The sequence below is a fragment of the Cygnus olor genome, chromosome 2 (assembly GCF_009769625.2).
Source record: "Cygnus olor isolate bCygOlo1 chromosome 2, bCygOlo1.pri.v2, whole genome shotgun sequence".
NCBI classification, from domain to species: Eukaryota; Metazoa; Chordata; class Aves; order Anseriformes; family Anatidae; genus Cygnus; species Cygnus olor.
Window position 1 is genome coordinate 9,791,328 of NC_049170.1, and position 22,715 is coordinate 9,814,042.

The following is a 22,715-nucleotide window of genomic DNA, read 5'->3' on the forward strand; positions in this document are numbered from 1 at the left end:
TGTATCCATCCATGTGGTTTCTTCATTTTCGTCATGAGGGGAGAATGCCAAGATAGTTAAAATTCTGGCATGAATTAAATTTTTTGAAAATAATTGAAACATCGCTCATCTTCCTGTTTTTAAAACAAACAAAGAACCTAAAACCACATAACTTTTTAATAATATCCCATCCTAGTCAAGGATACTTAAATTCTGCCTAGTACATGCTAGTCCTAAACTCATCATGCAGTAGGTCTCCAATTTAATTGCTTTGATCAAGTTAAAAAGTGAATTGAAGACTGTCCTGCATGTCTTATGTTAAGCAAAATTGTGATTGGATCTAGAACGTGCATGTAACAAATGATACTAAATGCAACATCAAGACGGCACAGTTTTATCTGTGAAAAAGACATTTAGTCCTAGATAATTGTAAGTAGTGTCAGTACAGCTGTGACAATTTGAGGTGACAGCTCTAACTGTGAACTGTACAAACTGTAGGATTCAAACTTCCACAAAGCAATTTTCCTGCTATAAATAAGCAATATCAGTGGGGGAATGCAGATGGTCGCTAGTTACAGCTCCTGTACTGTTAAATGTGAAAGCTTGCCAATTACAGTTGTATTAAGCAGGCAGTGCTCCGTTGTACTTTGTTATCTAAAAGCCTAGGTCTGGTGTATATTTTCAAACCGCTTGCAGTGCTCTAAAATGACAAACTGTGTTATTTGTCCTACAGAATTGTTGAGAACGGACAAGAGAGAGTAGAAGTTGAAGAAGATGGCCAGTTAAGGTCGCTAACAATAAATGGTAAGGAGCAGCTGCTACGCTTGGATAACAAGTAATTCAACGCACGCATTTAACAGAAATTTTAAGCTATAACAGCCACCATTTGAGGATTGACAGGAACATTTTTTGAAGATTTCAAAAAGAACTCAACTTTCTGTATATCCGTACTTAAGATTAAGTAGTATAAATAGCTCACGGGAGCTTGTATTTGTCATAGACTTTTGAGTTTATTGTTGGGACCACATCGATAGGACCATTTTTTTGTCCTTAAAATTGTTGTAAATTTCTGTATGCACTTTTCTTTTTATTATCTATGATCCAAGGTGAACCATGATCCTTCAGTAGTGCTAGGGCAAGATGTACACTAACACTAGCATGAATCTTGCTTTTTCCAATTTGTTTGAAATGTGAGCCAACTAGTAGTTTAAGTCTGCTGTGAAGTTAACATTTCCAGGATAAACTTTTTAATAATTTCAACTTTTTTTTAATATTTACTAGTGAATGATGTTAATACATTTCTGGTAATGCATTTCTGGTTTAAATAAATTAAGGATGTTTTCTAGTTGTGCATGAATGCAGACAACTTAGTAAGTTTTGACAAATGTTTAAATGTGTAATGTAAGCAAAAGGTAAACAAAAGTGAAGCCAGTAAGCTGGGTCTTTTGTCATTTGCTAAAAAAAAATTCAAAATGAATAAATGCTGATGTTTGTGGTGCATTCTTTCATGAATGGCATTTGTAACCTTCTTGTGTCTGTGTGTGATTTGGGCAACTTGGGAAATTGGTGCTTTTTTTCCCACCACCTTCTTCTTCCATCTGAAGGATGAGGGCCTTTTTTCTTTAGATGTTTTCTTCAGTGTGACTGAAAACACATTTAATTTCTTTTCTAAACCTGTATTTGAAGCACCTATTTTTAAGAAGCATTCAGAGGCTGACTCTCTAACTCCATCTTTTGCCCTAATTTTTTTTTGATCTGGGTGGAAAATAAATCACTGGTTAAAAAACAAACAAACAAAGGCTTTAAGTTCTGAGACTGTGAGACTGCTTCAAAAAATAATCTGTAGTGAACACAAATATACAGGAAAACAATCGGTATTTTTTTTTTAAAAAAAGCTTTCTGAAAAATTTTCTCTCATTTTGAGAACAAACATGGTGACTTTGGAGCAAATTTGCACAAATTTACTAGGGACAAATGAAAGCTAAATGTAGTTAAAATAGCTTGACTGATTAAAATATCTCACTTTACTCATCAACCAAAAATAAGAAGATGGATGCCTTTTTTTAATTAATGGAGTGAAGCAAAGTGTTAATTTGTAGCTAAGACCAGATTTTCAAAGTTTAGTGAAAGATGACTTGATGTCATAGGGGAAGCATGCAAATAAGTATTGGCATTTGTTAACACCCGCCAGCCTCTGGGTAATTTCATAAATAAATTACACTTGTACAATTTTGTCTGTGCACCAGCTTTGAACATCTGGCCTTCACCAAATTCTTTAGTCTTGCTTAGTGTTTTTTAAAAAAATAGCATGGTGTTTTTAAATGATCACTTAATGTCTTTTTACTGAACACCATCTGCTTTGTACTAACAAACACATTGATTATTAAAGATATTGAAAAGATTTGCTCGTGTTTAGCATGCAGGATAACTGATTCAATTCAGCACAAAACCAGCAATCTAAAAACCTGCTAGAATAGGATTCAAATTTACAGCAAAGTTAGCATATCTTAACTTTGTCCCTCTTCTTCAATGTTAATTTAATGCAACCAAATAAAGTAAGAGTTAGAAGATGTTAATATATACTTTGGTTTTGGGACCAAAGATGTTACATCCCTTTTCAAGTTCTTTGCAGAGTTGTTACTTCCGTGTTATGTTTTTGGTGTAGAAGCACAAACTCAGTCTAGAACTTAAGCGGTTTCTTATCGATGCTGTTTTTCCTTCCCCTTGTATGTTCCCTCCTGATCCAGGTGATAACTAAACAATCAATTTATTTCAAAATCTGGCTTTGTTGTGATGTCTTGAGTTATGAAAAATGTTAATTTACATTTCTAGGACACACAGTGTTCCTTTAAGTTATGTAAACTGTAAAAAGTGCTTCAAAATTGGTTAACCAACTCAAATAAAATTAGGACAATCCGGAGTTGAGTTTGAATTCCTTCCTGTGGTTATCCATAGCTTTTTATGTTAAGCTTCCAATCTTTACCTTCTATTTTAATCCCAGTTTTTAATCTCTTTTAGGTTAACATTTAAGTTAACTAGTTCAAGTTAAGAAGGTAATTATGATAGCATAACTGCTAGTGGCAATTCTCTACCCACATGCTTGTGTTAGATCTTAACCAGAAAAGTGTGGTATTATAGAGGTATAGACCATTCACTCAAAGGTTCCCTAATAAAATCCCTTAACAGTGTAAATTTGATGAAGATACGGTGTTTTGGATGGTTTCTCTTCTGCCTTGAGATCCCTGAAGCTGGTTATTGTCAGAGCTAGGGGAAGATGCAGTCTTAAATGGCAGCACTGCACTTTCTTGGCAGAAAGAGAAGCTGGCAAAGCACAAAAACAGACAAGAAACAAGTTCCATCAGTAAATCCGTGAGTAAAGATCTCTACGGTAGTAAGCAGATACCCATACACTAGCATCTGAGCAGGCTGACAGTTGAACTGGGTGGATACTTGGTCCAAATATACTATTGGCAGTTCCAGGTCCGGATGTAAAAACTGGCACATCCTCATACTTGGCCGAAGTGTGATAGTCTCCACCGGTTTCAATATGTAGAATTAATTGAAATAGCACAGCTCCTTTTTCTTGCATCCAGCTTAATTTGTAATACATGAAAGGAATCCTCGTCCTGTGTTTTCTGTGGATCCATTTTAAATTCTTCCTATTATGTATTATATATACAAACTTTCTTTGTATTTTTGCTGCTGAAATGAGTTTCCTTTCTCTGTAAAAACACATTTATTAGGTTGCTTTGAAAACTTTTGTATAATTGCTTACTAATATGTACTTTGCATGTGTGTACAAAACTGACTCACTTGGTAATGATTCACCCAGGGCAACAAATTTCCTTCGACTTCAGCTTTGGCCAAAGTAGCACAAAATACTTAATAACAACAAAGGTTCCTAATTTTACTAAAGGATTTACAACATCGAACATGCAGTGGAATGAGATAGCTGTCAAAAATGAGTACTGTATGATTAAAAGTACAATTTCTTCACGCATGAGGGATTGATTTTGATTGTCTGGGGACACCACCCAGTTTAAAACAAACCACCTCCAGTGGTTTGAAAAAACTAAGATGGAGTTCTTGAACCTGCTGTGTCACTTACTCTTTCCTGCTCTGCTTCAAAGTTCATTGGTAGAATACAATAACTTCGTGATGCTTTTCCTTGGTGCAACCTCTTTTATGTCTCTGTGCATGGCAGTAATTTCAATGCAATACACTAACATAAGATTCTCTTTGCATGGCAGCTACCCTTTTACTTTGCTTTATGGAAGAAATTTAGTTTTTTGCCTTAGAATGCTTCACATTTTAAAATTGTTGCAGCTATTGTATTTCTTAGTTCTTAAAAGATTTTCTATGTTGAATCACAGATGTTTTGTGGTATAAGAAAGGAAGCTCTGCTAAGTGTACCTAGCATTCGTAAGACATCCTGTATCAGCTTGTGATTAATGGACTGTGTCTTCAAATGCTGAAGACAAGACTTGGAAAAGACTTTAAAAACCAAAACAGCCTCTAAACAAGCCCAAGGTTTTTATACTTCTCTGTCAGTATTCGTGTCTGGCCGTTTTGTTTGCTTGCCTCTAAGTGTTTTAGCTCTAGGTGTAAGTGGAGGCTTGTCTGTGTTGCATTTAGGTGTGGGATTGCCCAGTGGTAAAGGAAGTTAGATTTTTTTTTTTCGAAACCCAGACTCTGTTCCTGAATCTGCTTCTGTTCTGTTTGGAAAGTGAGCTTGTTTCCTACTTTGCCTTAGTTTCATCTGTGCTTGTAAAAAGATTTTGTCTACCTCGAAGTTGGTTGTTGGCATTTCACGTGGTGTTACAGTTGTATGCTGCTTATGACCAGGGAACTTTTCAAAAGCACTCTGTAGGAATGCAGTCCCTTACTTTAACTTAGTATTAGAATTCTCGTTAGCCTTTTGGGGGAAGCATTTCAAAAGTGCTTTTGGAAAACCTTTCTCTTCGGTCCTGATGTCTTGGAACTTAGGCTTATTTTAAGTCAGTGATCTCACAGGGTGGTTGCAATACAGACATCAGTGACCTGCTAGTGAACTGTAACCTGGGCTTGGAAACTGCTTTTTTTGACATGAGAGCTTTTTTTATACTGTCTGTCCTCTCTGGTCTTGTTTACTTTGGGACTGAATTGTGACTTCAAACTTGTTTTACATAGTACTAAACATAGATAGTTTGGGTTTTCTTCTTGTTATTGCTTGTCTTCAAGTGGTGGTTAAGTAAAAAGCTTTTTATCTTTCACCCAAAATGCTGAAATGGTCCTTATGCTGCATTAATGTTGGAACCAAGCAAGTTTACTTTATGTTGCAAACTGTACCTTTGGAATTCTTAATTGTAGTGGATCTACTGCTTGATCAGACTTCATCGTTCAGTGAAGGGCGCTACTGAAAAGTTAGAGCAGAAAATGGTTGTTTTATACCATAAGCTCTGATTTTGAGATGTTACTGTCAGGAAACAGAAAATGAAAACAGGAAAAAAAAATGCTGTGACCATGTGACCTATAACTCTGAACCCACGTGAGCTGACTGCTGATTCAAACTCATTGAAACTTCTCTGAAAACTAACCTTGCTCTGGCAGGCTTCCTGCTGGATTAGGTATTATCTTACCTACAGCAGCTGGTAGGAAGTTAATTGAAAACCCTCCGTGAGTACTATATCGCCTGTCATGCTTGCCATGTCTAAAATACATGTGGTAGTCTGGATGTGGTAGTATCTAAATAGGATGTCTTGGGGTGAGGCAGATTGCACTGCTGGCCCAAGTGCTAATTATCTTCTGCGTAAAGGGAGCTGAAGTCTTCTGCTTGAGCAGATGTCAGCTTCAAAATGTAATGGCGGGGATTAAACTATGTTTTATTCAGAAGGTAAATAAAAAGTTTTATTAAAAGGATGTCATTTAGTGGAACTGTCTCTTCATTTTTCTGGCATTTCAAATAATGCTGGCATTTGCAGTATTACGGGTTCATTTTGAAAATCAGAAATAACTTTTGAGCTTTACTTAAAATTGACAATCAGGAGAATGTATTTTGAAGGCTTGCAGTAATAACTCTTAATACTTTAGTTTGCTCTGTAGCTTATCCTTTCTACTGAATCACAGATGAGAGCTCTTTCAGTGCAGCCAACTTTGAATGAAATGTCGTAGAAAAAGGGAAAAAAAAAAACAACTGTAGCTGCAGGCTCACAGGCACTGAGAATAAAGATGAATGCTTTCATAAAACTTGAATGTTAATTCTGACAGGTTAAATAAACGCTTAGATTGGGAAGATTACAGTAAGGATGCTTGTCTTTTATCTGGTAATAGCAAATGGCGTGGTACGTTCAGACGGCTTCAGTTCCTCCTTTTATTGAATGTTGAACATCAAATGTGAAATCCGCATTGTTTCCCATTTGTAAAAAAAATTTTGAATGAGTTAATAGTATGGGTGAGGAATGCAGCTTGTGTGACTGGTCAGAAAGTTCAAATTTTGAAACACGTGTTCCTGATGGCCAGAAGAGAGTTATAGAGAGAGTTATTTTGGTTGTCTGTAACCTCGTCGCCTGAAGCTGTTACCGAAATAGCTAAAGATGCAAAGCAGCAGATTCGGAATGAAGTTCTTCTGTCTCAGCTGTAGTCATGAGCTTGATTGAAATTTGAGGGGAGTTTACCTGGAGAAAAAAAAAATCATATGCCTGCAGAAGCTTTAACACATCTGGTAGAGAAGCTGAGCAGATCAGTGGTCTTTCAGGTTTTTTTTTTTCCAGAAATATGTGAAGTGTCTGTGGTGATCATTGTAACTGATGCATGGAGTAAGGTTAACTTGCTTATTTATCAGGCATTTGTTTAACTCACCACAGCCACCTCTGGCAAACTTCTTTCATGTAGGTAGAGGCTGCCCTTTACTCTGAACAAAAACCAGTACAGAAACTAGCTGCATTTGTCATGCGGTTGTGATAGTTGTCTTACTCAGCAGGAGAGTTCTGCTGTTTGCCTGTGTGAGAGTACGTATTCTGCAGCAAGTTTCTGTCCAAAGCAAGCTAGACTATGGATGTTTAACAATTGTTTTGGACTTACCTATGAAACCATTTCATAGGAGGCAAATGGAGAAAAACCACATGCCGAAGCTCAGCATTTCCTCCAGTCTCTTATAGGATTGTAGGACTAGACATTTTTTCTTGAAAAGACTTTGGCCAGGCTTTCCTTAATAATACTACTTCTCACCAGATTACACTTCTTTATCTTCATTTATTTGGACATGCCCTGTTAAGTACTTAGACACCTCCCAGAATTAGTCTGCTAATCAGTACATACATTTCTTATTACTGCTTGCCATCAGTACCTTGATGGTAAGGATCTGATCGTATACTGAGCTTCAGTAAAGGAGATTTTTTTAATTCTTCCATATAAACTGGGAGGTGAATGTTCAGGAGAGTAGCTGAGAGCTTGAAATTCACTTCGTTGTTTTGATTTCATCTGGTATTGCTTGCAAGCTTGGGTAGTGTTCATGAACTTCTAGGCTTCAGTCTTAGACGTAGCTACAGAATGGGACTGAAAATGTAGAAGATTTTTATCTTGGGAAGATTCATCTTCAGATTTTGAAAACACAGCAGCCATCAAAGTCTTCCTTTCATTAAATACCTTGAGTGCTACTTCCATCTTTGCTTGGCTTCTGTGGTTTAGCTCCAAGAAGAAACGTGCTTGTTACGGACTATGCTGCTTCATAATGTAGCTTGCAGGGCGTGAAACCAGTAAGGGAGAAGCAGGAAACCAACCCAGCCTGTTCTGTGCTGTTGGTGTAAATTCCAAGGACTTTTTCCTTCATTTGGCTGTTGCCTTTCCTCTTAAGAAAACCTGATCACAAATTACCGCAGTCGATCCAGAAGCTGTGGGCATTTGCCCACATCTCCTGTTCACCTGACCCCTTCTCTGCTGGCTAATGCTGGGTGCTGCTGCCCAGGCTGGTTCCCCTGCCAGGGCAGGAACAGGAGGTGCTTCTGCAGCCCGAGGATGATGTGCCAAACCCTAGTTTGCTTTTAAAAAAAAAAAGTACAACAGTAAGAATAAACTGCTATTAAAGTTTGCCTTGTTTGGAAGAAGAGTATAAACATTTGTGTAAGGCTAGACAAATTCAAGTGAGAAGATAAACGTACATTTTTTAACATGAGTGATTAACTGTTGAAAGAACCTGCCAAGAGGAGTGGTTTCTCCAGCTTTTGGTGTCTTAAAGACCATCTTTCTGAAAAATATGATTTAGTAAGAAGCAAGTGTTTGGGGTCTACCTAGAAGTAACAGAAAACTCAGGTGGCTGGGTTGCAGATTGAGATGGAAAGGTGCAATGTCCTTCAGACCTTTCTTTCATAGGGTCTGACTTTGCATGATTGTCTTTTTCCCTCCCTCCCTATGGGTTAACATTAATGTTTATAACATCTTTATTTTGGTTTTGAGACCAGGGGATGCTTTAGTGATGAAGGAGTTCAGGGGAGGGCTGGGGCTGTGTGTGGAGATCCCTTCCTTGTCGGGAGTTGCTGTAGAGCCAGGGAGCTGGGAAGACAGGAGACAACACGTGCATCCAGGGCACAGATAGTGTGTGATGACTGTTGACCTAAAGCATCCACTTTGGGATGTGTAGGTGACAAGAGAGGAATTCAAGTGGGAGAAGATGTTCCGAACCTATTAAGGTAAGTAGTTGCTTTATTGTAGTGGACAAATTGGGTGTCCGGTGACAGAGGAAACCAGGGCAAGGGCCTTGATGACTGTCCCAGGGAATTGGCTTTGGAATTGCCATGAGCCCTTGCATGTCTCCTCTCTCTTCTCACCAAAAACAGACTGCAGAGCTTCAGAGCGCCTCATTTTGGATCCTGAGATGAAAGCTAAGAGGTTAACGTCATGTTATGACACAGATTCGTTTGGCAGACTGGATTGTTCGTTTGAAAAATGTGGGCAAAGTATTTACAATTCCAAGCTTTTATTTTTAGTGCGTGTTAAATCTTAAGTGGACAGCAATATGTGTGTTTTGAAGTTCAAGTTACTACGATGAAAAAGAGCTGGCTTTTGGTTAATTGAGTTGGTTTTGGTAGTGTGCTAAATACCTAAGGGTACATTATGTCAGAAAAAAAATACTTCCACAGGAAACTACCAGAGAAATGTCTCCTACAGGGCTTATATACATGAAAAAAACCTGTCTGTAGACACTTGGGTTTTGAATATACTGCATTTGTTAATATTCATTTTTAATCAAATTTATTTCTGAGAGACGCGTGTGGACAGGCAAGCTCCTGGAATTCTAACTCAGCAGCATTTGGGTCATAAAACACATCTTGGAACAAAATCTTAAAACTTACGCTCTTGCATGGCAAAATCATGCTGTTTCTGTAGGTCCTTCCTAATTTTCTTAGGAAGGTACCCTGCTCGGAGAGCGCTGTAACTCTTGAACTAAATCTTAGTTCTTCTACAGTCAAATTAACCTTATTTTGAGATTTAAATATTCAGTACTTACGATAGCTTTTGTGAAGCCTCCTTTCTGTACAAACTGTGAAAACTGTAAGGGTTTCCCCTTGCTGATTAAAAACCAGACTAAGGGCATTGCAGCTTCACCAATGTAGACATAGCTGTAGTAGCCTGGAAACTTAACTGAAAAGCAAAGCTTTAGTAACCTGGAAACTTGTTAATGATAAAGCAAATAATTGTACGTGCCATACTGCTCAGCCCTTTCCTGGCTTAAGAGTAGACCTGGAAAGAAACCTTTCTATCCTTGAGGTATATAGCCAGTGTGCACCTTGGGTTTGTGGACTATTTGTTAGCAGAAAGCCACTTCAAAACCACTTACTTTTTAAAAGTGTCAAGCTGTAATTTGTTAAAGCAAAATAATTGTATCCATATTTTCCAAGGAACTTGAAAAATTGTTGAGTTATATCCGGTAGAAAACCTATTTCAAAGTTAGGAAGTGCAATTCTGTTCTCTGTGCAGCTCAAGGGGACTTGAGTTGGGTGTTCAGGTGTTCTTAGGCAAAACAACAGTTCATCCAGGGAATCGGGTTGAACATGACTAAGTGGATTATAGTTTATTTACCACTGCTAAGGAAAAAGAAAATTAGGTATACTTTACTTTGCATGTTCTTTCTTATGTTTCAGGTGTGATATCAATGCCAGCTAATACTACAGGGTATATAACTTAGAATATCTATTGCAAGGAGGACAATAAAAAGAAATGTAAGTCATTTCCAAGTATTTCTAAAACACTGGTAATGACTGATTTTTTGATCTATTCTGAAAGTATTATCCCAGAAGAACTGGAAGATAGCTCTGTTTGAAAGGTTAAAAGAAAGTTGAGTGATTTGTCTTGAGCCCTACTCTTAGTATTTTTGTAGTGTTTTGTAATTTTAACTACTCAAATTCAGTGGTTGCAAGACAAAGTTATAAGTGTCATACAATAGGAGGTAAATGTAAGTGCTTTCTCATGCAGCGAATAATCTAGAAGATAATTCTTATATTAAGGAATGATTACAAGAAGCTAAATTGAGGGAAATAAAACATTTCTTAGAGGAGACACAGGTGTTTGAGCCTTCCTATTCCTGATGAACAAAATCAAGAACAAAAGATTCTTTGAGTATTCAGCTGTAGTTTCCACTCTTCCCTCTCCTTTACCAGTTGCTCTGAGATCATGTGTGTGCTTTGCTCCTTGAAATGTTTGTATAAAAAGATGACTAGATCCCTGGTAACTGTTTTCATAGAATAAATCACGAAGCTGAGTGCCTAAATATGCTATGTATTCTGTTGCAGAGGAGGTTCCTCTTGCCCTGGACAGAATAGTTTCCAACTGCAGAAAGCCTTTCTTTTTCTTTTTTTAAACAGGAGGTAGGGGTGGGTGCATTTCTGCCTTACGCCTCCCAGCCTCTTCTGTAACAACAACTAGCCATTCATTCACGTCTGCTCCAGACTCAGCTAACTCCTGTGTTTTCTGGGTGTGGTGGTAAAATTCCCCAAATTATGGGCGTCTCAGGTGCTGCGTATGGGCCTGTAAGTGGTGTATAGCCAAGTCAGCACTTGAAGTGCAGCTTTAATGTAGATTAATGATATATTACTAATAAAGGTCAGAGCCTCTCCAGTTTTATGGTTTTTTTTTTTTGGTGATATCTTTCCTAAAGGCGTACAGATTTTCACTTGAGATTGTGATGCATATAGACATTGAGGTCTAGCAGTGCTTTCTTTTAAACTGTAATCAGGGACTTGTCAAGTGTCTTTGTGGTACAGGCGTGGGTTTATTTCTCAGTTCATCTCACTGGAAATTCACTGTCTGAAGACTTCCCTTAACAGATCTGTCTCCCAGCAGGTGCTGGCTCTGTCGGTGAAGTTACATCATTGTGCGTCGTAGGGGGTTTTTCAGCCCAGTATTCTTGAGTTGGCAACTTTTTCTTTGGAAAAACAGTCATTAATTCTTTTATTTAGTATTTTAAAAAATTACTGTAAAAGAAAATTTGTTTCTGTAGAATTACTACGCTGTGTCCAATGCCCAGAGTTCAGGCAAGGTCAGAATTTTAATTGGAAAGTGATAAAATGTTCTCAAAAGTGCAAAATCTGGGGCTTTTTCTGTCAGTTGCCAACTTGCATGCATGTAAATCTGTGTAAATGTCAGTTTTCTGTTGTGCATCTGTTTTGGGTTTCCTTTTGATACAACAGTGTGACTAAAGTATGCTTGCAGCTCTACAAAGTGAACAGCAGTGACTTTACAGAGCCGAGGAGAAATGCTGTAGCATAAATGAAGTTTGACATCTTAAAACTTAGTCAAACTTGGCAAGTGTTTCTGAGGTTTTGAGTTTGCTGGTGTTCAAGAGGGAAGGGGATTAAGTTTGCTGGATGCTGTGCTTTGGTTTGCTACTTCTACTGAAGTGCCTTTGTAGTTGAAACAGTTTTGATGATGTTTTTTTTTCTTCTCAAATATTTATTCCACTGGTATATAGTGAGTCAGCTGTCGAAGTGACTTAAATATTTGGAAAAGCTTTCGTTGCCATTGCAGAATCGCAGGAGGTGCGCGTACGTCCGTAAGCTAGGTGATGCTGAGCAGCAGCTAGTTCCGACAGCTGAAGGTGGTGAGTTGTTCTCCTGGCGTGCGGCCTCAGCGTGGGTACGTGGCTTCCACGGGAACACCCACCTCTGCACCGAGAGCTCGTGGGCGATCGGCCGTCCTGTGTGTTCCCCTCTGGAACTTGGCGTTCTCCAGTGTCCCTGCCTTTATGGTGCTTCTTCAGCACAGCCCTGCCCCCTTTTTTTTTTTTTTTTGCTTTGGCCTCAGGGATTGTGGTCAGAAATGGTTGTCATTGCGCTTTGTGCTCCATCCCATGGATCCCAAAAGTTTGATAAAGCGAGATGGTAGAGAAAAGGCAGGTGGGATGGCATTGGACCATGAACAGCCATCGCTCCGTGCTGGGGTTGCTGTGGCACCTCTACCTCTCCACTCGGGTGGTCTTGCCAGGAGTTGCATGGCTGCGTTGCATGTGCTGAGCAGATGCCAACATCAGTGTTTGAACTTCTGCTTCAAAAGCTCACAAAGCCCTCTTGGTAAAGCATCCTCTCTTCCCACTGGATCTCTTCAGAAGCAGCATCTAAAATGACCGATGATACCGTTTCCAGGCACAAAAGATAATTGTAAGTATTGTTATTGTTGGATTATAGTGGTGTTTCTGGTTTGGTGTTTGTTACTTTTAGCTGAAAGTTTTAATTGTTGTGCTTTCCACTCAAGGGTTGATTTGGTCAGGGCTTCGGCTCAAGCAGTATGCACAGAGCAGTTCCTCCTTTCTGTGTATATGAATAATTGCTTCTGATTTTGTGTATATTTGTTTACATGTGTAAGTTGATGTGTATCAGTGTTTATTATTGATAGGCCTTTGAAAAAAACCTTGTATTCCTTAAACTATGGTGGTTTTAAGGCACAGGTTGAACAGCTTAATGTTGGGGTTAAAAGAAGATTGTTTGGAAACTTTGAGATTTCCTTGATGAATTGGAGATGCTGAACAGCAAAAAGTGGTGCAGCTTGGGAGTGAAGGCACCTGTGAGGTCTGGGTGCTGGTTCCTAGTTAAATATTTAGCTAAAATTAGTATTGAAAGTCAACTTGCAGCAAGATGCTTTTTTTCAGATTCAGACCTCTCATTAGTGTGTCATTATCGAGCAGGAATGCCAGCTAATTGCTTGGTGTTCTTTGTTGTCAGGAAGATGTCAAAAATGGGATTGGGTTTTGTGGTGAAGGTTCATAAAATGCTTCTGAAACCTATTGAGCTGTCAGACTTCCTGTTGCCAGGAGCATGTGACATTTTCAGTGTCAATTAAAAGGTTCTGGTATTTTTTGTGTGTGTGCCTCTGTTAAATCAGGGATGCGTGTAGGCACTGGGAGCTGGAATTTCCTTGCCCCTGTCCTAGTAATGGATGAGAAATGAATTGCACTTCGAGGGATATAACGTATTTTTTTTGTAATTGTATGTGAAACCCTTGGTGTCATAGTTAAGGCTCAAGGTGTGAGGGAGAATATTTTTCGAATGATTAACCTGAAAAGATGAGAGTTTATAAACTGAACAAGGGCAATGCAATATAAGACAGGGAAGCTGCCTCACGTCTGCAAGACTTCAACAGCTCTAATAGCCACTTGATCAGAATACAAACTTGGCAGTCTTGTGCGCTTGCCAAATTACTATGGAAGTGTTGACAAAACAGCCGTGGAAGTCATTCATCACATTTTTGTGAAGTCACTTGCAAGATTCTTTTTTTTCGTTTAATTGCATGGGTTTGCTTTTTATATAAAATCTATCTCTTACAGCAATCTGGGTTTGCTGTGCATTAGGTCTCTGAAGATTGATTTAAACCTGGTAATCAGTAGAAAAAAAAGTAACAAAACTGATTTACAAACTATGGCTTGTTCTGAACTGCCCTGGAGATGCTCCTTGTAGCGAAGGCTGCTAGCAGAGATAAAGGACCTCATCTTGAGGCCTTATTAAAACCAAACGAGTTAAAGATCGGTCTGTTGCAAAAATAGAAGAGCAGTTTTTCTCTGTTTGCTGTCTGAAGAGTTGTGTAATTCGCTAGAAGCCGATGTTACGACTCACCTAGCAGCAGTCGCTCCTAGGAGGGCTGAAGGCAAGGTTGTCCTCAGGGGAGCGAAGGGGCCTTTCCACCCGGGAGGGTCTCCAGCCCAAGCGAGAGGTGCAAGCGCTGTGTCCTGAAGCCTGTGCCCTCCGTCAGGGCACCGAGGGGGACAAGACCTGTGACAAGATGGTGGCTGCAGACACTGGGCTGTGTGGCATGGACTCCAGAGAACGGCGCAGGCCTTGTGTTTCTGCCATGTCAGTAGAAGGCCCTGTGTGCCTGGTGAGGTGACCCTGGGTAGCTGGGGAGCAGGCCAGGCCGGTGGCTGTGTGGTTGTGCTGCTCTGTTTGTTCTTTGTCGCCTCCAGCAGTGAACGTTGCCTTGCATCGCTGAGGGCTGGTTGTTTGTTTTTGTGTTGCGCTTCAAAATCCAGTTTCAAAGTGAAACCCGAGTTGTGGAGGTGAAGCCTGCCAGGGTTTTCGCCTGAGGCTGAATTCTGAGGGGCTGTGTGAGAGAGGGAGATGGTTGCTGTGGTGCGCATCTCATCTTTGTGTTGTGTAGGGACTGTGCTGGGGAGAGCTGCCCTGGGAGCAGCAGCCCCTAGTGCCACTTCTGAAGAAAACACTGAAACTTAATAAAAATGCAGTATGATTTGAAGGAAAATGCGGTGGAGATATGAGGTGACCCAGCAGCGAAGTGGGAATAGATTGAGTCCTTGAAGTCACCTATGTTGTCTCTGGGTTTATTTGGCCTGAGAAGTATAGAAAGCATCATCTTTTCAATAATCTCAATTTTTTTAAATCAAGTCCCTTTGTTCAAACTCTGAGGTTGGAATCTTAATTTATGTTTACACTTGTCAAGCTGAGAAGCTCATTCCTCACTCTGCCTCCTTTCAAAATTCGTGCCACGATGAATAAGGTTTCTTTGTGATGAAGTCTCTTACCTTTAATAAAATTCACTTTGAGCAGCAGCATACAAATGGGTTCATCTCTCTGCCTACTGGAAGCGTGAGGATTCGTGTCACCCGCTGCTGTTTGCCTTTCCCACATCCAGAATTTTAAGATGAGAGCAGTTGTATAAGGCATACGGGGCAGAGAGCAAAATGGCTCTGCAGAGGCTTGGGCATGCTATGGCCACAGTTTTCTCTGTCCTCAAACTTCATGTAGGACCACTGGGCTTTAAAAGATGTCTGAGGGGTACATTTTGGCAGTGAGGAGGTAAATCCAGGCTCTTGTGTGTCTGTCAAGCTGCAGCGTTTGGTGCAGTCAAACAGGAGTGGCTGTAGCAATGGATGGCACCGCAGTCTGTCAGACGACGTTTCCTTTCAAAATACCTCCTTGCAATGCTGCCGCAATTAGCATATGGCATACACTTACTTAATTTTCCCGATTTGTTGCAGATTGATATATTGTTGTGGTGAATCATCCCTTCTGAAATAGCTTGATGTGCTGGGAGTGCAGGATTCGTGTTCGGGCAGGGCTGAGGTACAGGACGTAGCTGGGCGAGGGGGGTGTAAAATACTGACGGCAGCTTGTCGGAGCGCTCACGGGTGCGAGAAGTCCTCCCATCGCCTCCGGTTGCTGGTGTCAGCAGCAGGAAAGGGGCAGCGGGGTGCTGCGGGCGTGGAGCCGCAGCGGGGATTCCCCTGCCCTCGCCTGTACCGGGAGCGCGGGTGGTGCAGGAACAGGCTGAGCTGGCGCGGGAGGAGCAGAAACACAAGCAGCAAGTCCACTGCCAGCTTTTAAAGCCAGAAGGGCAGAGGATTGCTGTGTGCGTTAAGCAGAAACATGGAGCCCTGCCCTTTCCCAGATCCTAGGCGTGCTGCAGGCATGGCTCTGCCGGGACAGAAATAGAAGTGCAATGTTGGCTTCATCAGTCTGTCCTTCGCCCCATCTCCCATCCCCTTTTTTTCCATCACTAACCAGTGACTTCACCACCACCTCCCCATGCTTTCTCCTCTCACTGTGAACTTTTTTTTTACCTCTCTTGGGAAATGGGCATGAGCCTGGCTCCCACATCAGAGGAAACAGCAACAGCCTGGGAAACCCTGCACAAAATCCCCAAAGTTACAAAGTGAGCACGGGCAGGTGTAGGAGCAGGTACGTGCTTGAGCCCGGTGATGCTGCAGGCAAGGCTTTACAGCTGTTACCCTGGCACAGGCTGCGAGATGGGAGAAGGACGAGGTGGGACATCCCAGCCAGTGTCTGGAGAGGGCATTGATGGAGAGCCCACATGTTTAGTTCTTAACCGGCTGAGCACTCTGGCACCGCTTCAGCTAAATATTTCCCAGCGCTTTGCATGGAGGATGTCTGTCTCCACAGCAAACCATCAACCTCTGGGTGCTCTCTTTGAATATAACAGCGGCACTGAGAGGTGGGCAGTTGCTCTGGAGGAAAAAATGATTATCGGTAACTGGGGAAGGCCACCGGTTTGTGCGAGATGACTCAAAATGTTGTCCTCCATCCGGTACTTCAGCTGATAAACTCCAGGGTTGAAGTAAGCTCCCTTTATGGTTTTTAGAAACTCTGCCCCAGCAGTGATGGTGCAGATTCTGCAGCTGTTGCGGCATTCCCCGGATAGTTTCGGAATGATTTCAGGCTCTTTTGGCTTCACAGACTAATTGCATTTTTTTTAATCAGTAGATTTTAAAATGGCTGCTTTTCCTCATAAGCACCGTACGAAGTTGCAGGAGGGAGATCTTTAAAGGCTTTCACTGTCAAACTGAGGCAGCAACATTTGCTGGAGACAACTTGGTGAAAATTTCAGTTTCTCTTGAGTCCGACAAACCCGACGAAGCGTGTGCTGAGGTGGATTTTATAACTCGTGCTGTTAAGCGCTGCAATATTAGTGTTTCCTGGCATTTAGCAACAAGTTCAAGAACAATGAATCAAAAGAACTTTCCCAACATAGCCTCCGGTACCGCGGAGGGAGCGTTTTCATGGCTGAGAGCGTTGCTCAGGATTTCGGGAGGGGGTGTGTGGGTGTGTGTGTGGGTGTGCACATGCGGCGTTGGAAAATACTTGCCTTCTAATAGTGAGCATCCCCTGCTCCCAACAGAAATGAAAGAAACTGAAAGTAAGCTGCAAGTCTGGTGCCCCAAATTGGACTGCTTGTTTTGCTGTAGTTGCTTGTTCTCCTGGTGTTTTGTCTGTGCTGTATGATACTTGATGTGGTGCTCCTAAGAGAAGGAACGAAAGAAGCAGGTAATCCCCAGGAGAACTTCAGGTTCCTCCGAAGCACCAGGTTTCCCAGTAAGTGTCTGACCTCAGTCTCAGAAGAAGCCTGCTATCATCCGCTGAGGTAAATATTAATACCGGAACTGTTGTAACAGTGGAAAAAGTTATCAGGACAAAGATCTTATCTGCAGGTTGTAGCGCTAGCGACAGATAAAGGTATGTAAGTGGTGACTTTTTGTTCTTTGGGTGGCTCCTGGAGTCCTGGAGCTGAGTCAGGAGCAGCTCCGGTGCCCTCCGCAGGTGAGGGGCAGGTTCCAGGGCCTTGTCCCAGGAGGAAAGACCAGGCAAGCCCGGCTCTTTTCATTCGCCCTCCTTTCTTGCTGTTAGTCAGAAGCAGTAGCAGCACACACTAAAACCATCCCAAACACTTTTGGTAAATGTTGAGCCCTCTCTGGAAGCAGAGTTACGGTGTCATGCCCTGCGAGCATGTGGCTTCGCATCAGCAGCCCTCAAGAATGAAGTGTACGTGAATCACCTCGTGTCTGGAGGTGCTAGAAAGGCACTCAAACACTTTGAAGGCCATCATTCAAGAAAGATTTGAACAGAGGAAGCTTCTTATAAGTCACAATACTGGCCGGAGCTTTCCTTCAGAGAAGATGTGAACCAGTTTGTCTGCTTTTTGTTTCCTAACGCAGGAAAAAATGCTTTTTTTTTTTCTTCTCTTCATTAGGCACGTAAGAAAATACCATGCAAATAGTAGGCCTCCTGTACAGGAACCACTAAGGCCTGGCTTCCTTTTGCACAGGAAGCGATGGTAAATTTTAATATGTGGTTCAGGATCCTCAGGATGTTTACCCTGATTTGTTCTGCATGTTTCTGTTAATTACTATATTGCCATTAATTACTGCTGATTTCTGGTATAATTCAGTTCGATTCCAGATAGCCAGGATATGTGCTAATATTAATTAACACTGTGTGAGGATGCTGTCATTGTAAAAAGTGGGTTTAGTACAGACATTACCTATTTGGTGGGCAGAGCTGACCCATTTTAGAACCTTTTACACAGGTTTTGGCATCATCAGACTTTTTAGCATAAGTCATTAGACATTTTTAAAAAGTAACACAGTCATCAATAAAAAAGCTTTTAATTGCTGTGGTACCCCACTGCTGAGGGCACCAGCTGCTCCCATTTCACAGACTAAAACACCAAGTGCTTTGAAGCACTTTTGAACGCATCATGTGCTTTGAAGGACATGCAAATCCTGGGGTTGAGCTGACAAAACCCACCCCAAATTGTTAGTTATAACCCACATTTTAAGCACTTGAAATCAGCCCATGTTATAAACCTCTGGGGCTCAGGTGTGCAAGCAAATGGGTGTAGAAGCATGCTCCCACCTGGGCAGGGCTGCTTTTTTTACCAAGTGCTTGGTGTCTTACCTGTCCCACCTCAGCCGGACTGTCATCTGCCTTGCCCTTCTGACACTCCTGTGCTACTCCTGCGTGTTATTTCCATGTTCCAGGAGTGAATACGGGTCCCTCGGCTGTGTCTGGTGGCTCCCCAAAAGTGTCCACCCGATCCAGGAATCGTGCTCTCACTTTGCTTTAAACACGAAATCCACACGTTACTGAATAAGTAGGAGTTGGCAGTGACTTTTCTGATAACGTTTCCCCTCGTGATAGGCAATGTTGCCCTCTGCTGGTTAATGACAGGTTAAAGGATCCCTGCCTTCCCCTCTCCAGCAGCAGCATTTTGCTGTGACAAGCAATTTTTCACCCTCGGGGTCTTATTTGATGTCCTACAGTTGTGGAGAGCATCACAGCTTGCCTTTGATTTCTTTTTCCCCAGAAGCTCCTCTTCATTTGGGAGCACCTGGCGCACCTGAAAACCAAACTTTAATTGCTGGGTTAAGAGTGGTAATTCAGAAACCCTCCTTTTCAGAATTAACCCTGAGAAGTACAACTTCTCTGAGCCAGTTTAGCAAGTGAAGTAACTGCAAGGCTTTTAATTAATATCGGCAGCAGTGAATCAGGCCTTCTGCTTGTGGCCGTAAGGAGCTGCCCCCTGCCCTGTCCTGGTTCGTGTGGCGCACAGGAGCTGGCTGCAGGGGCTGGGCCGGGTTAAAAATAAGCTGTGGAAAGAGCATTATTTTTAACTCGGGTCAGTCCCAGCCGCAGGGCTGCACATGAGGGTGAGCTGGGCGGGGGGGACAGGACGTGAGGGCTGTTTGGAGCAGCCCCATCCCCTAAATTTGCTTTTCAAGCAGGTATTCTGCTTCTGAGCTCAGCTGTGGAGATCACAATGTGACACGACATGACCTGTCCTCCTCAGAGCCTTTCCCAGTACAAACATCAGCTCTGGCAAAGCTCTAGCAATGGTCCTGCACCTCTGGGGGTGGTGTCCTGTACGGCGGAGCTTTCCCAGGGTAAATGCCTTTCAAGTAATGCTCAGCACCAGTTCATACAGCTGGCTTTATCCCCTGTCTGCTCTGAGTCCTTTAAGCATGAATATTTAGGTATGCAGAACAGGAGAAAATAGTTAATGCAAATTACAGCTTACCTGGCAGGGTGTACTGAAGGCACCATGAGAGGGAGGTGGGGGCTGGTGCTGTGCACAGCACCTGGCCTGATTCAGCTCCTGGGCCATGGCCAGTGTGATGTTATCGCACGTGGCTACGCTGTGGTGCCATCCTGCTCTCCTGCACCAAGAACAGGGAGAAACTTTGGGTGATTTTTTTTGGGGGGGTGTCTGTCTGTTGAACTGAAGCTTGTCCCAGCTTCAGGGGGAGATGAAAAATGGCTGCGTGGTGGGACTGAGGGGGATTGAGCCATGGGGGCTGCGCTGTGGATGATGGGGACAGGCGCAGGCAGACCAGGAGCATGAATTGCTCTTGTGGGGGAAAACTGGGTCACATTGTAGTCTCACCCAAGTTCAAGAAGTATCTGTCTGCTGTGGATGCTGCAGCAGGTTTCGTGGCACGTGCTACTGATGAGGATAATGCTGAGGGCAGCTGGTTGGTGTAACGCTGGTTGGTGTTACATGGGTCAGCTCATCTTAAGAAAATGCTAATTGCAAATTGTTGGTGACAGAAGGTTAGGGAGCTTACGAGGAAAGGTTCAAGACAAACACTGGTTCCTCCCCAGTCCATGGAGTGATGTGGGGATCAGCTCTTGTGGGACGAGACAGAAGCCAGGCGAGCTCTCCTGGCTCTTCGCTCAGCTGCAGTTGAATTAACTGGGGAGCTGGGAGCACCGAGCATCTTTCACTTCTATATACTTCATTGTAACTCAGACCCCAGCATTGAATGCTTGCTGGAAGATCTTTCCACCACTTCCGCAGGTGCTGTGGTAACACAGCTCAGCTCGGGGAGCAGCTGGGCTCTGTGGGAGCACCCGATGGAGGCGGCGCAGGGCTGCAAGGGGCACGGCATGCGGCGATGCTCTCAGCCCGGCACCGGGGCGAGGGATGAGATTGTTTTGGATTCTTCCATTTTGAACTGTTCCTTTCACGCCATCTGGATGAGACCAAAGCTGTTGAGATTGATCTTTAACACAGTTAGGAGTAATTTATCGGGGTGTGTGCAGGGCATCTGGTTTAATAGCTGTGTTAAGTATTTGTGGGTTTAATGGGAGCGGCTTTGCGATGCGCACGCAGAGCTCCAAGGCCTGCGATGTTTCTCATTCCTGCACCTGCTCACCTGTACCAAACTTCAGGCATGTGTTGGGCAAGACTTTGTACATCAGCAGGAAAGCAATGAAGTTTGGCTTTCCATGGGAAGGGAGGGGTCTCTCATGCACTGCAGTTTGTTAGGACGTGAACACTGCTGTCTGGGTTCTGTATGCACAACGGCTGTATGTGGTTTTCCAATTCTTTTTTTTTGTTTTTTATATTCCTGGCACTTTATAGGCTTCATCTTCATCGGTAGCATCAGACTGATACGTGCTTCAGTGCTGTTTGTGTAGCGTGCTGGTGGGAAACCCTATAACCTCTTAAGCGAGACTGGAAATGGCTGCGAATTCGGCACCTGGCATCCCCTGAGCTTTTTCCTACCTGCTGCCTTTCCTAGCTGGAGCTCTGTGCCCCGTGCGAGGCAAAAAAAAAACAACACAGCCAGCCAGTCTCTGGCTTCTTCCCCGAGGCCTCACGTTGTGCTGTGAAACGACTTTTTAAAAAAAATACTTTCCCTCCTCTTCCTCATGCCCTCAGCAGCATCTCCCAGGGTACGCTTGCAAGGTAAAGGCGATGCAACCTATTTTCTTTGGAAGCGTCGGTGGTTCGGCGTGCGCCGTGAGGACGGTATTCCTGCTCGTTACTTACTGCGTTACGTGGTGCTTTTTCCATCTTCAAAGCATTTTCCAGCCATGAACTAAGAGCACATGCATTCACCCAAAGCACACGCCCCTGCCAAAGCGGCTGATGCCCGGCACATCCCAGGAAAAACTTCCTGAATGTGACACACCACTTTTGATGCAAACAAAATGACGCCGTATTTCATCAGCTCTATTAAAAGTACTTAAGTAATTGAATTAATGAAACTTTAAAAAGCCTACAAGAGACAAATCTGGCACACTTTTTTTTTTCTCTGTGTTTTCTTATTTTGCCCGTTGAATGTCATTGGTCAGCTTTTTTATTTGCGATCTTACCATTTGCTTCTCGACATGTGGTTTTGCTTGGTTTGGTTTTTGTGTTTTGGTAGCTGATTTCCTTACTTTGCAGCATCGGTACTGTTACAGTTTCTGCAGCGAAGGAAAGTGTCTTCATACTCATGATGTTTTGCAGAGTACCTCATCTTTCTTAATTTTTTTCCAGGCATTGGGTTTTTATTTGCATTGTGTCCATTCTCCTTTGCTGTGTGCGTCTGTCTTGCACCCTGGACTGCGCTAACCTTTGGCACCTTCAGACTGGTTTCCCATCTTCATTTGATCTTCCATGCTTCTTTACCACCCTTCCAGATACAGATGTCCAACATCCAGCCACCCTGAGCCCATGTTTGCTTTGTTTTCCTCTCCCTGTCCCTGTAGCCAGCTTAGCATGGGTAGTTCTCCCTCCATTCCCTACCTCTTTGCCTTGAGCAGGGCCAACCCTTCCTACACGGGTGGTCTAGGAGAGGTGGGATGAGCTGCCACTCCCTGACCAGGTGGGAATAGCATCCTGGGCAATGTCCTCAGCTTGCTCACCCTTCCTTTGGGAAAATGGGAACAGCAGCCCCAGTGCTGTTGTATCCATCTGACTTGGTTTTTGACCCCAGTGTGGTGTGAGGCAGCTGATGGAGCCTTCTGCTCCGAGCACTCCCCCAGCTCCAGATGGACCAGGAGATAGGAGGGACCAGGAGATAGGAGCAGGCACAGGATAGCCAGGGATGTGCAGCTGAATCCCTCTGTTTGTGTGGGCAGACAGCCAAGGCAGGAGTTCAGCGATGCCCTGTTTCCAGCCCAAATTTCTGTCGTTTCATGCTAACCTGTGGCATGTTAGACGCAGCTCACTTTTTCTCGCCTTCTTTGCTTTTT

At 42.7% G+C, this 22,715-nt stretch overlaps 1 protein-coding gene and 1 long non-coding RNA gene across 10 annotated transcripts in view; one reads left to right on the top strand and one right to left on the bottom strand.

Annotated features, from left to right (window-relative positions):
- Positions 1-22,715, top strand: part of DNAJB6 (DnaJ heat shock protein family (Hsp40) member B6) — a 67,490-nt gene that overhangs the window by 26,855 nt on the left and 17,920 nt on the right. For 8 of the 9 annotated variants that reach the window (XM_040545972.1, XM_040545973.1, XM_040545967.1 and 5 more), the window contains one exon: positions 713-783. In XM_040545972.1, the coding sequence (XP_040401906.1) occupies positions 713-783 (71 nt within the window). Of the gene's footprint in view, positions 1-712; positions 1,436-22,715 lie in introns of those variants that run through there. The other variant, XM_040545975.1, reaches the window with a different exon arrangement.
- Positions 6,319-22,711, bottom strand: LOC121064440. The gene is made up of 2 exons (XR_005816506.1): positions 18,648-22,711; positions 6,319-7,994 (listed from the first exon to the last, which is right to left on the bottom strand). It is a non-coding gene; the product is annotated as an uncharacterized LOC121064440 (long non-coding RNA).